The sequence below is a fragment of the Colobus angolensis genome, unplaced genomic scaffold (genome assembly GCF_000951035.1).
Source record: "Colobus angolensis palliatus isolate OR3802 unplaced genomic scaffold, Cang.pa_1.0 Scaffold172, whole genome shotgun sequence".
Taxonomy (NCBI): domain Eukaryota; kingdom Metazoa; phylum Chordata; class Mammalia; order Primates; family Cercopithecidae; genus Colobus; species Colobus angolensis.
The window spans coordinates 2,680,449-2,698,388 of record NW_012114844.1 but is presented as its reverse complement, the minus strand read 5'-3'; the positions used below and the strand labels follow the sequence as shown (position 1 = coordinate 2,698,388).

At 36.6% G+C, this 17,940-nt stretch overlaps 1 protein-coding gene across 9 annotated transcripts in view; it reads left to right on the top strand.

Annotated features, from left to right (window-relative positions):
* The window catches only part of ZFAND6 (zinc finger, AN1-type domain 6), a 79,516-nt gene that overhangs the window by 759 nt on the left and 60,817 nt on the right, over positions 1 to 17,940 (top strand). For 2 of the 9 annotated variants that reach the window (XM_011938383.1, XM_011938382.1), the window contains exon 1: positions 11,183 to 11,269. The exons of 4 other annotated variants lie outside the window; for them this stretch is intronic. Coding sequence is in view for 1 of the 5 variants with exons in the window: in XM_011938378.1 (XP_011793768.1) it covers positions 13,755 to 13,764 (10 nt within the window). In the remaining 4 variants the exon portion in view is untranslated. Of the gene's footprint in view, positions 1 to 11,182; positions 11,270 to 13,690; positions 13,765 to 17,940 lie in introns of those variants that run through there. 3 more of the 9 variants (XM_011938378.1, XM_011938386.1, XM_011938384.1) reach the window with 3 other exon arrangements.

Sequence of the window (17,940 nt, the reverse complement as noted above, 5' to 3'; positions counted from 1 at the left end):
CCCGGTGTTTCCAACTCCTGACTGGCACCGGGAAGGGAATTGGTCTCTTTTTTCCGTGCTTGGATTTAGCTTGCTTAGGATTCTAAATTTTTCGTCTGCCCTTTTGAAATAGTTATTTTCAAGTTTTAGCCACCTAAAGAAGTACGAAAGAATATTGTGTTTGAAATCTTTTAAACTTGGTTTCGAAGTCATGTGCTAACCCACACAGTTGGGACGCTATGATTTACCTTCATAACTCGGAAGTTGTGACCAGTTGTGAGGAAGTTAGGGCCTTGGGGTTACCTAAAGGTAATTTATATTAGGTTGTTGGGCCATAAAAACTGGGCAGAATTGGCCACGCACGGTAACTCAACGCCTGTAATCCCAGCACTTTGGGAGGCCGACGCGGGCTAATAACGAGGTCAGGAGATCGAGACCATCCTGGCCAACATGGTGAAACCCCGTCTCTGCTAAAAACGCTAAAATTAGCTGGGCGTGGTGGTGCTCGCCTGTAGTCCCAGCTACCTGGAGGCTGAGGCAGGAGCATCGCTTGAACCCGGGGGATGGAGGTTGCAGTGAGCCCAGATCGCGCTACTGCACTCCAGCCTGGCGACGGAGGGAGACTCTGTCTCAAAAAACAAAACAAAAAAACAAAACTGGGCAGAATTAATGATTTTGATGCTCCGAGAAACAGGATTAAATTCCTCTTTCAAACCAAAGTCGGAATTTGATTTTTCAAAAGTGTAAAATACGATAAACTTTTAAGGTTAGTTGTTCAGTAACTGTCACCAAGTTTAAGGCACTTTCTGAGTTTACGTATAGTTTCTCCAGAGCCCTAGGGGAAATGTTTTGCAAAATGTGCACGTTGAAGTTTCCAAAACAGGTTGTCTTTTTTGTGTTTACTTTTGTAAGTTTTAAAGTATATTTAAAGGGAGACAGCGATCACAAATGTGCAGGAGAAAATACAGGGGTCGATGGATTTATTATCTTGTAGTGATAACTTTCTGGGTGTATGCATATGTCAGAACTTACACGTTTTACACTTCAAATATGTGCAGTTTATTGTCAACTGTATGTCAGTAAAGTTTATAAGAAGTAACCAAAATATATTTAATATCACAAAAAAATACAGTCAAGTATAAACAGATAAAACGTCATAAATCCTTGACTCCTCCCCCCAAACCCAAAACTGGAACATTAGTAAAACTTGCATTTGTCTATGAGTTTATCTGTGCAGTAGATTTTGTGTATGTCACTTCCTTGACTTTTTGAAAAATAGTTTTATCATATGTGTTTGTATGCCGAAACAGTGTGGCATTTAATTTGCTTTTCTTTTGAGCTTTATAAAAATAGTATGTGGCTGTAGTTTATTTCATTGCTTTGTGACATGTTAATCTGCCGTAACTCATGGGCACTTAGACGGTGTTTTTACTGTTTTTTATTTTGTTTTGCTGTAAACAGTCTTGCTCTAGGAACATTTCTTGTTTCCGGCTCTTGGTACACATGTACAATAATTTCTCTAGAGTAAATACTTAATGTGGATTGCATTAGAAGGTATTAGGTAATCAGGACTAGAATAGATTGAATAACTTAGAAATAAAATGAATGAAAAACGTTAGGATTCTCTATTATGTTTAAATAGAAGATTCATAGCCATAGTGATTGAACTAGTTCGGCTCACTGCAAGCTCCGCCTCCCGGGTTCACGCCATTCTCCTGCCTCAGCCTCCTGAGTAGCTGGGACTACAGGCGCCTGCCACCACGCCTGGCTAATTTTTTGTATTTTTACAAAAATACAAAACCCCGTAGGGACGGGGTTTCACCATGTTAGCCAGTATGGTCTCGATCTCCTGACCTTGTGATCCTCCCGCCTCGGCGTCCCAAAGTGCTGGGATTATGGGCCGGCGCTCATGCCCGGCCTATTAAGAATCAATTCTAAACACTCTCAGGCTGACTCTTCCTTAAGAAATTACCAAAATGTAATCTGCCTCACCATCTTGTTTTATATAAGATGGTAATAGAGGTCATCTAACTGGTACCATTGCTTCAACTTTTCTACTCTTTTGTTTCATTTAAATGTGTAAATTAGAGTATCTTATTCTCTGACTCAAAACTCCCCAGTAGCTTTGCAATATACCAAATAAAATGGAAACCTCTTACTGTGGTTTGTATACCTCAGACCAGCAAAGTCCACTAGAAATACAATGTTAGTCACGAATGGGAGCTACATTAAGTAATTTAAAATTTTCTGGTAGCCACATTATGAAAAGAAGAGAAACAGGTGAAATACATTTTATTTAACCCAAAAACTATGAATTCAACATGTAATCAGTGTAAGAAATTGTTGATGGGATAGTTTTCTTTTTTAGACTGTCTTTATAATTTGTTGGGTATTTTCCACTTAAAGTACATCTCAATTCGGACTAGCTACATTTTTGTTTTTTTATTTATTTGTTTTTTTATCTCAGCTCACTGCAACCTCCGCCTCCCAGGTTCAAGCGATTCTTGTTCCTCAGCCTCTCTCAGCCTCCCGAGTAGCTGGGACTACAGGCGTGCACCACCATGCCCGTCTAATTTTTTTTTTTTTCTGAGACGGAGTCTTACTCTAGTATACAGGCTAGAGTGCAGTGGTGCAGTCTTGGCTCACTGCAACCTTTGCCTCCAGGGTGCAAGCGATTCTCCTGCCTTAGCCTCCCCCCAGTAGCTGGGACTACAGGTGCGTGCCACTACACCCAGCTAATTTTTGTATTTTCTGTAGAGAGGGGGTTTCACTGTGTTGGCCAGATTGGTCTCAAACTCCTGACCTCAGGTGATCCACCTGCCTTGGCCTCCCAAAATGCTAGAATTACAGGCGTGAGCCACCGCGTCTTGCCTAAATTTTTATAGTTTTAGTAGATACCGCGTTATCGCCATGTTGGCCAGGCTGGTCTTTTCCTGGTCTCAAGTGATCCACCTGCCTTTGCCTCCCAAAGTGCTGGGATTACAGTCGTAAGCCACCGTGTCTGACCCAGACTAGCCACATTTCAAATGCTCAGTAGACATGTGACCAGTGGTTACCCCCAGGGACAGTTCCATCTTATAAAAGTACTATAACCTAATTAGTTATCTGTTGGGTGTAACTTACGTTTATTATTTTTTTCTTCTTATAAGTAGTGTGATAAATATCATAAGAGCTACTTCTGTGTATTTGTCGTTGTGTCCTTAGGGTCTAGTCTGTCTTACAATCACTGAATCAAAGCATATGAATATTTCTTAAAGTCTTTTCATAAATATTGCCAAATTTGGTTCTTAAATTTTGACTAACATCAAACTTTAATATCAAATTTGACTAAAAATATGACAGAATACACATTTCTTGTATATCTTTACCAACATTATCTGTCTATCCATCTACCCTCCATCCTTCCTTCCCTTTCTATAGGAATCATTATATATTTCTTTAATTAATTATGATGGTGAATAAACATGGATCTTGGACATCTGGTTTATCTTTTGCCCATTTTGGATGGTGGTTTATGTTTGTGATACCCTTTTAAACCTTTTATATTTTTAGGGTTTAGGATAGCAACTCTGCCATATACTGCAAATATACATATACACATTTGTATATACACACGTATACATACACACACACACACGTTTGGTTTGGTTTTTTTAAAATGTTTTTTGAAACACATCTTGCTCTCTCACCCAGGCTGGAGGGCAGTGGTGCAGTCATAGCTCACTGTGGCCTTTACTCCTGGGCTTAAGTGATTATCCCACCTCAGCCTCCCATGTAACTGGGACTACAGGCATGGTGGGGACCATGCCTGGCAATTTTTTGTAGAGATGGGGTTTCACCATGTTGCCCAGAGTGGTTTCAAACTCCTGGGCTCAAGCAATTCACCAGCCTCGGCCTCCCTAAGTGCTGGGGATTACAGGTATGAGCCATTGGGCCTGGCCTACAAATATTTTTCCTAACTCTTCATTTACCTTACAGTGTTTTCTTTTCTCTTGCTCTCTCTCTTTTTTTTTTTTTTAATCAAAACAAAAACAGGCAATGGTTTTTATCTTTTAAGAAAATTAGGTTAATAATTTCTTTCATGGCTTCTACTTTGCTTTTATATTTAAAGGTTTCTCCTGCCCAGATAAATTTTCTTCTAGTTCTTTTACAGTTTCATATTTCACATCTGTCTGTTTCTGTTCATCTGGGATTTATTTTGATATATGTGAAGTGAAATAACTTCCTTTATTTTTTCTTAAAAATTTCGGCCCCACTAAAAAAAAACAAAAACTTGTTGCCTTGAAATAAAGCTGCCTTTATCATATGTTAAATGCACATATTCTTGGTTCTTTTTAGGTTTTATTGAAATATCAATGATTTGGTACCAGTGCATACTTGTATACACGGGGCATAGTATTTTCATTTTGTAAACAAATGTGTTTTTTTTTTGTTATTTAAGTCTGTCCTCCATCCCCTTTTTTTGGTTATTGCTATGTTAGTCCTCAGATTTTTTAGTTTATTCTTTTTGGGCTTCAAATTAGTTTTGGTTTTGATTTTTTTTTTTTTTTTTGAGACAATGTCTTACTGTGTTGCCCAGGCGGGAGTGCAGTGGCATGATCTTGGCTCACCACAACCTTTGTCTCCAGGTTCAAGTGATTCTCATGCCTCAGCCCTCTGAGTAGTTGGGATTACAGGGGTGTGCCACCACACCTGGCTAATTTTTGTGTTTTTAGTAGAGATGGGGTTTCACCATGTTGGCCAAGTTGGTCTTGAATCCCTGACCTCAGGTGATCTACCCACCTCGGCCTCCCAAAGTGCTGGGATTACAGGCGTGAGCCACTGTGCCCAGCCAGTTTTGAATTTTTTAACTTAAAAAAAATTGCAACTTTTACAATATTTTATGTTTTATAATGAAAATATGTAATGCTGTTGAATGTTCTGAGCATAGCTTTAACTATTACTTAAATTTTGATGAGTAATATTTTTATGTTTATATATTTTAAAACCCCTACAGTTGCAGTTTTTATTTTTTCAACAAGTATTTAAGTACCTGCTGCATCTAGACGTTGTGCCAAGTACTGAGGACACAATTGTGTGCAAGACAAGATCTCTTGCCTTCATCCAGTTAGTCTGTCAATATAGACAAACCAACGAATAAAGAATTTCAGATTTCGACAAGTGCCTAGGAAGTAAATAAATAATAGAAGGTGCTAATCGGATGATCTGTGACTGTCTCTCTGAGGATGTCACATTTAAATTGATCATTGGCACCAAGGTGTGTATGGGAGTTTCTTTAGCTTTCCCAATCTATCAAAACATAAAAAAAAAAAAAAAAACAAAAACGGAGTCTTGTTCCGTTGCCCAGGCTGGAGTGCAGTAGTGCAATCTTAGTTCATTGCAGCCTCTGCCTCCTGGGTTCAAGCAATTCTCCTGCCTCAGCCTCCTGAGTGGTTGAGATTACAGGCATGTGCCACCATGCCTGGCTAATTTTTGTATTTTTAGTAGAGATGGGGTTTCACCATGTTGGCCAGGCTGGTCCCAAATTCCTGACCCCAGGTGATCCACCCACCTCAGCCTCCCAAAGTACTGGGATTACAGGCGCGTGAGCCACTGCACCTGACTGAAATTACTAAGTTTTTTTGGCAAAATATTTTGTGAAAATTGCTTTGCAGGCATGGTTGAGATCACCTGAGGTCAGGAGTTCAAGACCAGCCTGACCAACGTGGCGAAACCTCATCTCTACTGAAAATGCCAAAATTAGCTGGGTGTGGTGGCCGGTGCCTGTAATCCCAGCTACTCGGGAGGCTGAGGCAGGAGAATCACTTGCACCCTGGAGGCAGAGGTTGCAGTGAGCTGAGACTGCACCACTGCACTCTAGCCTGGGCGACAGAGTGAGACTCCATCTCCAAAAAAAAAAAAAAAAAGAAAAGAAAAATTGCTTGGCAAACAGTTTCATGCCTCTTCCCATCTTCCAACTGGATCACTGCTCTAAAACTTGTCCTGTGTAGAAAATTTGGAACTGTGATTCTGAGTTCTAAAATCAAGAAGTTGGAGGAAGTTTCCCAAGTGAAGGGAACTGCTGGCACAAATGGCACATATGCAAAGTGCTTGACTTGACTTTGAATTTGACAGAAGATTGGAATGACTGCAGTTTACTGAGTGAGGACAATGGGACAAGCTTTGTTTCAGGACTTGTTTGGGAGACTTTTATTTTTTATTTCCAAATGGTAGGGCTGCTTCCACCCCTCCTGCCTTCCTATGGAGTTTCGATTTTGTCATTCAAATCAGTCTCCTACAAATAGCATATATTATTTTACCCCTTTTACTTTTCTTCATTATTTCTACTGTGTTTTCAGTTTTCTCTACTCAAGACCTTTGCATATGCTTTTGTTTTGCTTAGTTGTGATTTCCTTGAGGGAATCCTTCCTTGATGCCACAAAATAGGTTAGGTCTTTCTGTTGGCTTCATGTGCTCATTTTATATTGGGCTTTTCTTTCATAAACATTTGTAACAACTCCAGTTCATTAAGTTTGTGTGAATTGTTTTAGCGTCTATGTCTTCTTTCAGATCCATACAGTCCTGTAGCTGCCAGCCACTTGTGGCTATTTAAATAAATTTAAATTTAATTTAATATTAAAAATTCAGTTCCTCATATGTATTAGTCACATTTTAGGTGCTCACTCAGTGGCCTTATGTGGCTAGTGGCGATTGTGTTGGACAGCAGAGATACAGAGTCTTCTGCAATAATAGATATTTATCTTAATTTATAGTCCTGTGGCTAATGGCTACCATATTTTATTTAAATAGTCACATCTGACTATTGAGATGTGGGAAGTCTGAATTGATGTACTGAGTATGAAACAGGAACTTGATTTCTAGTACAAACAATGAAAATATCTCAATTTTTAAAATATTGATTACATATTGAAGTAATGATATTTTACATATATTGTGTTAAAATATACTATTACTGTTTTTTTTTAATTAAAACAATTTTTTTTTTTGAGACGGAGTCTTACTCTGTCGTCCAGGCTGAAGTGCACACAGTCTCAGCTCACTGCAGCCTCTGCCTCCTGGGTTCAAGTGATTCTCCTGCCTCCGCTTCCCAAGTAGCTGGGACCACAGGCGAGCACCACCGCTCCTGGCCTATTAATTTTTGTTGTTGTTGTTTGTTTGTTTTTGAGACATGGTGTTGCCTTTGTCGCCCAGGATGGAGTGCAGTGGTGTGATGTTGGCTCACTGTAGTCTCAACCTCCCTGGCTCAAGGGATCCTCCCACCTCAGCCTCCCAAGTAGCTGCGACTACAGGCGCGCCACCACGCCCGGATAATTTAAAAAAATTTTTTAACTTTTTTGTAGAGATGGGGTTTCACTGCGGTTCCCAGGCTAGTCTTGAACTTCTGAGCTCAAGTGATCTGGCTGCCTTGGCCTCTGAAAGTCTTGGGATTACAGGCGTGAGCTGCTGTGCCCAGCCAATTTTTATATTTCAATGTGACTACTAGGAAATAGAAAATCACATATGGCTCTCATGTTTCTGTGAGACAGCACAGGTCTGACTTGACCATAAGTTTCTACAATGGTAGGGACTATATCCATTTTATTTACTGTGGTATCTTCAGCACATAATAGATGTTCAAAAGATTTGGTGAATGAATAAACTAACTCTGTTAACTTTTGAATATTATTGTATAGTTCACAGAGAATGTTACCTATTCAACTTTTGATTTTCAGAATTGTTCGTTTTCTTTGTGACTGATTAAACTGGTTGAGAAAAGCTCTTTTGGTAGCTATATGAAGAGTTAGTCTTTGTCTTTTATGTAATATTTTATTTTTTTTTCTGGTTTAGGCCTCCAAGGAGAGAGAGGGAATTTAAAGTTGGCCAGTCTATTTTCTCTTCGTTTTTTTATGTCTAGCACTTTTTCTTAGATGATCTATGGTATGTTATTTGGCACATGGAAATGTATGACTCTTAAAATCTTAATAGTTGAGTATTATAAATGTCTTCTTTTTTACATTTGTCTCACTATTGTGATCTGGGTTTCTTTTTGTATGAATCGTAACCTTGTTTATCCCTTGAGACCTAAAACAAAGCAATTTACTGTGTTTTTTGTAGAAAGATACTTTATCCTATCAGCTTGGTTTATGCTTTCTTATCTGTATGTTTCCTTAATGTTTCCTTTGTGTTCAGTGTTGATTGAATGGCCTATTCAGTCAAACTCCCCAACTCCTCCTACACACCTTGTAATCTTTTCCCTAAGAAGTCAGGAGAGAGACACCAGGAATTGCAAGCTCAAGTGTATCTTACTTTTGTAGGCAATGTGTATTGGCCAGGGAAGTATTTTTTATTTTTATTTATTTATTTGAGACAGAGTCTTACTGTGTCACCTAGGCTGGAGTGCAATGTCTGCCACCTCAAGCAAATCTCCTGCCTCAGCCTCCCAAGTAGCTGAGATTACAGGCGCCTGCCTCTGCGCCCAGCTAATTTTTGTAGTTCTAGTAGAGACGGGGGTCTCACCATCTTGGCCAGGCTGGTCTTGAACTCCTGACCTTGTGATCCACCTGCTTCTGCCTCCCAAAGTGCTGGGATTACAGGCGTGAGCTACCACACCCGGCCATATTTTTTTTATTTTTTATTCCCGATTGAGGTGTTTTTCAGTTTATCCTTAGTGATCCCAGTCATGTTTTGCTAATGTCAGGGTGGTCTTTTTATCAACAGCTGTGCCAGAGAAAATGCCCAGGATTAATTTCTTTTGTAGGAAGAGCAATTTGAACTATCCGGAATCCTTCAAAATTCTAAGAAAGTGTTTGCCCTGTTCTGTATATATTCTGCTAAAAGTTGTTCCTAATAGTCTAGATACTGATTCTTTATATAAGTAGGGTCTTTTTAATCAAAAGTGAAGTGGGACCAAATTGTTCAGTGGCTTGTTCTCTTCTAAATTGTTTTTAGCTGATAAGATTTGGGAAACTTTCTGGGCTGCCACAAATAATGTACAGTACATCCTTTGAATACTTGATGCTTAAAAAGTGTTGTTACTGCACGCAGTCAGGGAGCTCCAGAGCTTTTTGCAGGCTCCTTGTTTTCATATTATCTCGGTTATAAATTTTATGGTTGTGACATTGCTTTCTTTTTATTTATTTTTGCTGTTGTTTTCTGCTGCTGCTGATTTAGAAATGGAATAAACTACTCTTAATTTTAACCTGTTTGCTACCTAAAATGATAATCACCTTGATGTTCTTTCAAGCAGGTCCCAGAGATCTTAAAACAATCTGGATTCACTAAGTACACAGTTCTCTTTTCTCCTGGTTATGTATAGATTGAGAGTGGTCTTGGTGTTATATTAGTGTACGATTCGTGTTTGTTTCGTAATTAACTTTGAAGTGAAAAATTGATGCGAGAGCAAAGGTTTATTTGGTTTCTATAACTGTCTACTAATTTTATGCTTGCCAGATTTTAAGATTAAAATGTTTGCCAACTCTTTTTTTTTTTTTCATAAAACTTTTGGCCATCTACAGTCACTTTTCCTCAAGTCTTATGCTGTAATTCAAGCTGTGTATTCTTTTTGCTGATTGCTTCTGTGCCTCCTCTGCTTCCAGTGTTCTTTTGCAAGAGTGTCCACACAGTGGGAAGAAAACCTGAACTTGACTCATGAAGTGCTGGGCATTCAAAACAGTGAATCCTTGCAAAGGATCCTGGGACTAGACCTCTGTGAATTGGCTCTTTCAATTTGTCCACTTAAAGGGCATAATAGATTATGCCGCTGTTTGGGCTTCAGCAGGGTATTGCTCCATATTCATGTCTAGTTGCAATTATGTGAATTTTCAGTTTGTTACAAAGACTTCCCTTTGTATTCAAAACAATTTTGTTGGCTTTGTGTTCTAATATGTGAGTTTTCTCTGGGGAAAAATAGTTGCAAGATTTTGAACTTTGAAAACTTTAAAATGTTGAAAGGTTTTGTCACCGTTTTTATTTTCTGATGCAAACCAAACATTGAAAGCATATTTTAAGAAGAAGTCACTCTAATATGCTTTAATTTCGAGTTTATGAATCACAGGATTTTTGGTAGAGGTAAAAAGTATACTTACACAGTTAATTAGACATAAAATGCCATTGAATCAGTCAGGTAATGATTAATGTCAGAGTAATATTTGATGGGCCAAGCTGCTAAAAACATAAGCAGTTCTAATTAAAATATATAAACTTATAATGTAAAAATAGCAAACCTAGTAGTGTATAAAGTGACAGTAGGTCTTTTTTGCTTAAAAATCAGAGTTCCTGGATAGTATCTCTTGAGGATCTCTGTAGTAAAAATACAATTTAATGTAGCTTAGTGAGAAGTTTAAGAGAAATATACCTTTCACTTTAGGGTGCCCATGCCACTTTGAAGTTACAGAGTGCAAAGTAGTTTCCACACATTAAAAAAAATATGAAAAAGACTTAAACTTTTCTAAATTTTATACCGGAACAGGTCATTAGAACATGTGCCTTTTGCTTTTAGATCTCTGTTTGGAAATGGTTAAGCATTAATGTTGGCAAAATACTCACATGTCGTATCTGTTAAATGTAATATTTCTGCCCAGTCTTCAGTTTTAAGTAGAAATATCAACCTTTGATGTCACTAACATTTCTACTCTGTTGTGATACTGAGAACATAAGTGTCAGTGAGTTTGATAGACAGCTTAGAAATGAATCTTTTGCATTCAGTATTTTAGTGCTGTATATTTTCACTTAAGTTATAGTTTTCTCTTTAAGTCTTAGAAAAAACATTAGTTTGTTCCTCTTAGCAACATATTGTAATGAATTTTCTGTTGCCCTTTTACAATTTTCAGGTAAAATGTGAACTCTATTAAAAATAATCTGTCTTTAAAGCATAACTTCACCTTCATTGCTCCAAAAAAAAATCAAATGATTTAGATTAAAAGCGTTGTATTTTAAACAATTGGTAACAGCTGCTTCTGTGAGATTTTCATTTATGTTACTTAGTTTATTTTTCACCTAGAAAAGGGTAAGCAAACAGTATATGATGGGAAAACTGAAACCTTATCTACTGTTTCTTTAAGAAACCAGCTTATCCAGGGGGTTTTAGTGTGTCTAACCTAACCTGCTAGCAAGGAAAAGTTCTTTAAAATAATGGATATTAGCAGTATCCAATCACAATTATCAGTTTCACTAACAGGGAGGAGATTTTACTCTTCAGCCACTAGAATTGGAGAAGGTGGAGCTTGGTATTCAGGTTTGGTTGCTTTGGAGTACAGCTTCAAGTGAAGTTAATCTGAGGTGAAGCAAACAGAAAATTGTGGAGGTTTTGTTGGTAGGATTTTTGTTCTAATCTTTTTATGATCCTTTATTTTATAATTTTGCTTCTTTATGATTCTGTGTGTGCTAGGTTTTGTCATTGTTTTTATTTTCTGATGCAAACTGAACACTAAAATTAAGCAGGGAAGCAGAACAAAAGGGCTGTTTGGACAGGAAATAGGTGTTCAGAGAATCAAACTTGACTTTCTCCTATCATTATTTTTAGTTCAGAATATGAGTGTCATCAAAAAATCTTAGACTCCAAATCATCTTCAATAACAGGCTTTTCTTTGGGATTGGTTGTTCGAACAGTCAGTTGTCAGTTTTCATAAATGACATCTTGAGAAGATTCATTTGATATGTCATTTTCCTTAAACTTAAAATGTTAAGTTGCTGAAAGATAAATGTGATAGGCTTAAATAAGTCTTTTTTAATAAATTGAAATACCAACTGTTTAATTTTTTTAACCCCAGCACAATCCCCCCTTTAATTTCAGTATGTTTTAACAATATGTTGACATTTTTAATATGCTCATAATTTTAGCTTTGTTTTTAAAAAGGCCATTGATGAACAAAGTAAAACTGCTTTCTTCTTCATTCACTCTTCATTCTTTCAAAGGTGGAGATAAGTAATTAACATTTTGAAACAGGATTTATATTTTTAAAAGCTATAGGTAGGCTACTAAAACTTTTTTTAAAGTATCTGATTCTATTTACATTTCTTATTTATGAAGTAATTGTAGTGTATTTCAGTACAAGAATATTTTTTTAGAGACTGTTTTCTTTATATTGTTGCTCTTTGTTCTCACAGAAATTAAGGTATAAATTGCAATAATCATTGCAGTAATCAGAACAAATGCCGGCTAAGCATTTTCAGCTATTGTATTTGCTATGCTGCTTGTTCCAGATCATGCAAAGGTTTTTAAATTAATGCTTTTCTGCTCTGTTGCTTAAACAATAGTGTAATAATAATGAAATCAAGAAAAGTTACCTATTTACCCACCAGAAGATCATTGTTTGGTCATCTCATTTTTTTCCTGTTCCCTTCTCTATCTTATATTCTTGCATTTTTCCAATAATTATGAATTTATGCAGTTTTATGTTTTCACTTAACTAACTGTTGAAATTGTTTTCATTTCAGTAACTGTGTAATTCGCCTAAATTGATGTGACCTTAATTACCCTAGTTTTTTGACTTGTTTACTTTTAGGTTACTAATTTTTTGTCATTTTTAATAGTATTACATTGAACACACATCGGTGTGTAGCTGTAAAATATTTTCCTTTTTAAAAAAGATTTCTTTTGGAAAAATCCTGGAGTGGCCTTACCTAGATCAAAGGATATGAACACTTCACTGGCCAAATTGTTTTTCTAAAAAGTTACACCAGTTTATATCGACACCAGCAGAATGTGCTTCAAAGTTTTTCTAATGTGTAGCTTGAAATGTTCTATTAAAGTGTGCCTATGGAGCTCTCTGACTTGTTGATTAGTTTTTGCCTGTTTTCAACACCATTTTCCAAGATGTAGATGGATATAAATAAATTTTTCTGGATATGAAAATCAGCTGAAGGAAATTGGAGAAACTTTACCCACTTAAGTGAGCAATTGTATCTCTGTTAGATATTTCATATACTTATTTGTATGTATTGCTATTAGTAAGTATGGGGCTTAATGTTTTACACTGGCTTTGTTATTCAGGCTGGCTTTTCTTTTTCTTCTGGTAAGCACATGTCAGAAGAAATATTTTCTTTCGAGAAAATATATCAGAAACATTTTTAGGAGGGACTGGAGTAGCACCAGTTACCCTTAGTTTACCTGCCTCAAAAACATGTCATTATTTGTGCATTTCTTAATTTTGAGTTTTTAAAACTACGCTTTGGAAACAGATAACTGTTATGAATAATTACAGGCTTTGAAATGGTATATCAGCATCTTTCCAGTATTTTATAGGTTTCAGTTAAAGGTAAGAACTTAACTTTACACACATATACTGGTGCTAGACATATGTTGTTTCTATTTGTCTTTAAGAGCATGCTTTGTTGGCATTGACCACGGATTATGTATACTCTTACTAGCTAGTCTGTTAAATGAAATAGGCGTAACTGGCTTATAAATGAGTAACGTTCCAGAATAAACTTAAGTTGTGTTAAAATCAAAGACAATCCTAATTTTTCTTAGAAATGGGGAGTAATGATAAGCCATAGGCTGAGCTTTGTAACTCATTGATGCAACCAGTAGTTGAGCATGTATGGTATTGAGTTAGTCTAGCTCATTTTGCAATTTAAATAATTTAACTTATTTTGTGTCAACTTTTATTTCAGTTAACTGATAATTTAGTATCTCTGACTTTCAGAGCTAATCCTGGTATGTTGTTGTGTTTGTTTCAGGGGAAGGTTTTTTTAATGTCTACTTTTATGGGTTTTTTTTTTTTTTTTTTCCCAGATACTTTGTTGTCTGGAACATTTGAGATAGAGAGAAGTTTAAAATTTTCCATATTTATATCATGAATATTGGTAATTTGACATGTAATTTGATTGTCTTCATAAAATGTAATGTTATTGCTACCAAATAGAGATAAAGATAATTGTAAGTACTGTAGTGAAAGTTATTTCAAGTTTAGCTGTTGATTACATTTTGCTGGGTACCCCAGGGTAAATAAATGATGTTCTTTTAGTGGTTTCTGTAACTCTGCAATACTACTGATCTTATGTTGGCAGATTTAGGGAATATCTTCTTGGTTTCGTAGGAAGAGTAGAAACTAGTTTTCTACAAGGAGAAGAAAACTTTTAAATTGACCTAGGTATTTGGGTCAAGATATGAAGAGTGATGGTTACGTTTTATTCCCTTACATTGGAGATGAAATAATGTATTCAAAGTCTGTGTTAGTTGCCATTCAAGAGGAACATAGTGATTTTTTTCCCTCCAAATAATACGAGGAAAAAATTTAATGGGCAGTAAGTTGATAAAACTTGAAAGAACCTAGAGCCATTTTTGTCGAAACCGATTAATGCTAATTTTTGAACTGATGTGTCTGTGAACTTGTTTGACTAAATATGGTTTTCCGTGTTTGTATGCCATTAGAGAAAATGAACTCGAAACAGTTTTGTGGTTAGTAGCGCTTTGGTAGAAGAGAGAAGATCCATCTATCACTATTTATACCTTTTTTTCCCCTCCCCAGTGTAAATACCCTGTGTCATGTGCTACCAGTAGATTTTTATAAGTACTAGATTTCTCAGCAACATTTAGTGCCATTGACTACTTCTCCTGCTTGAAACTCTTCTCATTAGTTTCATGATACTGTCTATGCTTTCCTCATTAGTGATTTGTGTCCTTTGCAAATTTTTCTTCTTTACAGCCATTAAGTAATAGAAGTTCGTAGGATTTTGTTCTTAACTCTTCTCTAGACTTCCCTTTTGATAATCTCCAGTCCCAAATCTTTAATTAACATACTAAACATATTAATGGTTCCAACGTCTGTATCTAAAATCCAAAATTTTTTTTGTACCTGAGAGCCATATTTATCCAGCTCACCAAAAGTCACGGTAAATGGGTGATACTACCACCCAAGCCAGAATCTGATTGTCATCCTGATTCTTCTCCTTCATCACCAGTTAGCCACATTTAGCCTATAAATTTTAAATTTAGTGTCTCTAGAATCGATCTTTTTTTTTTTTCCTTCACATGTTAGCATAAGTCCACGGTATGATTTCTTCCTTAGATGACTAAACAACCCCCTAATTGATCTTCATTTCCATTTTAGGCTCTATATAATACATTCTTTACTGTGCAGTCGTATCTGTTTTTCTCTGCTTCATATTCGTCAGTGAATACTAGCATACTAGCTAGAGTGAAGAATAACACCAGCTAATTCTGTGCTAAATGTTCTCTCAGATGGTCCCCATGCTAAGTACTGTTACTATCATTGAACCAGTAAGTCAATTTAGAAAGGTTAGCTAATTTGTCTAAGGTCTCCTTGGCTGGTAAATGGCTAGCATACTTTAAAACTGAGGTTTGTCAGACCAGAAGTCCTTTCCCTTACGCACTGAGCTGTGTGCTTTCCTGAGCTTACTTCTCTGTTCCTTTTTTCCCACACATCATTCCACTTTACTCTTTAACCAGCTATTTGTAATTCCTTCTTCTAAGGCATACTGAAAACTTGCTGCCTGTCTAAAAATGCTTTAAGGGAAACAAACATTTAAAAAAAAAAGTATTTCTGACAGTTTTTGAAACACTTTGAAAAAGGATATGAAACATTTTAGCATCCCCAGAATGTAAGAAGATAAAAAAGAATGAGAGACAGGAAAAGGAAAGGTAGTTTTCCTTATGCACATACTTGGGAGTTTCATAGCTGTTGAATTCCTCACATTTAATAAAAGCTTGAGACCAACCTGTGTAGTAGGAAGATTAGGCAAAGTGCAAAAGCACTTTAAGCTATTTGAAATGCTAACAAGTCCTTAAATAACTATTGGCTTGGACCTTGTGCTCATTCTGCATCCGGATATATAAAGCACCTGTGAACAAAAGTCAGCTAACTTACTGAGTAACTTATACATAGGGTAGAGAAGCTACATAGGTTATTTTGCATCAAATATTATATCATCAAAAAAGTTAAATACTGCAGCCAACATTACTTGCAAATGAAATTGACGTGAACTGAAAAATAGTTGATTTGGAATCATTTTCATTTAAAATATTTTCTCTTTGTCCTCTGTAACATATTTTAAAGCAAAAGGACCTCTATTGGACCAAAAAAAGAAAAAGTAGCCTTTTTATTCATAGCTTTGAAAGCAACTTGGTGGTAAAGGAAAAAGATCAAATTGATGAAACTTTTGAAATGGAGGTAAATATTACCAGTATTTCTTTATTTGAAGGGATCAAATTCTTAACTATAGTTGGGAATTAAAGGTAATTATAAGCATAATAAAAATCTGTGAATTATCCATTATAAGAATAGGAGTGGTTTTCCTTTCTTTTTTTTTTTTTACCAATTACAGTTTTTTTAGAGGCAGGAAGCGCCGTGCTATCATTACTCTTTATCTTTTTTTTTTTTTTTGAGACAGTGTCGCTCTGTCACCCAGGCTGGAGTGCAGTGGCATGATCTTGGTTCACTGCAGCCTCCACCTCCCTGGTTCAAGTGATTCTCCTGTCTCAGCCTCCTGAGTACTGGGACTACAGGTGCCTGCCACCACACCCGGCTAATTTTTGTATTTTTAGTAGAGATGGGGTTTCACCATATTGGCCAGGCTGGTCTCGAACTCCTGATCCTTGTGATATGCCCACTTCGGCCTCCCAAAGTGCTGGGATTACAGGTGTGAACCACCACGCCCGGCCTTCAAAACTTAATGTGACATTATTTACTATCCAAAATAGTCTTTTGCTATATTTTAGTTTTTTAACGTTTATTTTAGGTTCAGGGGTACATGTGCAGGTTTGTTACATGGGTAAATTGCCTGTCACTGTGGTTTGACGTACAAACGATCTCATCACTCAGTGAACATAGTACCTGATAGGTATTAATAGTTTTTCAACACTTGTCTCTCCCCCGCCCTTCCCTCTAATTGTCTCCAGTGTTTATTGTTCTCATCTTTATGTCCTTGTGTACTTAGTGCTTAGCTCCCATGTATAAGTGAAAATGTGATATTTGGTTTCCTGTCCTGCATTAACTCAGGATAGTGGCCTCCAGCCCCATCCATGTTGCTATAAAGAACATGATTTTGTTCTTTTTTATGGCCGCATATAGTATCCCATAATGTATATGTACCACATTTTCTTTAGGCCACTGTTGATGGGCACCTAGGTTAATTCTGTGTCTTTGCTATTGTGAATAGTGCTGTGATGAAAATAAATGAGTGCACGTGTCTTTTTGGTAGAATGATTTATTTTCCTTTGAGTATACACCCAGTAATGGGATTGCTGGATCTAATGGTAGTTGTGTTTTAAGTTCTTTGGGAAGTCTCCAAATTGCTTTTCGCAGTGGCTGAACTAATTTACCTTAACACCAACAGTGTATAAGCATTCCATTGTCTCGGAAACCTCGCCAACATGTGTCATTTTTTTGACTTTTTAATAATAGCCATTCTGACTGGTGTGAGATGATATTTTGATTTTGATTTGCATTTCTCTAATAATTAGTGATGGTGATGTTGAACATTTTTTTCATGTATTTGTTGGCTGTATTTATGTGTTCTTTTGAGAAGTATCTGTTCATGTCCTTTGCTCATTTTTTAATGGGATTATTTGTTTCTTGTTGAATTGTTTTATAGATCCTGGATATTAGACCTTTGTCAGAGGCACATAGTTTGTGAATATTTTCTCCTATTCTGTAGATTATCTGTTTACTCTGTTCTTTTGGTATACATTAAATAATAAGAATGTAATATAATGACTTAATAGATTTTGAATGTTATAATAGATTTATATGATATATAATTTGAAAAGAATGTTTTCCTTAGCCTTTTTTTTTTGAGACAGAGTCTTGCTCTCTTGCTCTGTTGTCCAGGCTGTAGTGAAGTGGCGTGATCTCTGCTCACTGCAAGCTCCGCCTCCTGGATTCACACCATTCTCCTGCCTCAGCCTCCCGAGTAGCTGGGACTGTAGGCACCCACCACCACACCCGGCTAATTTTGTTGTATTTTCAGTAGAGTCGGGGTTTCACCATAGCCAGGATGGTCTTGATCTGACATCGTGAT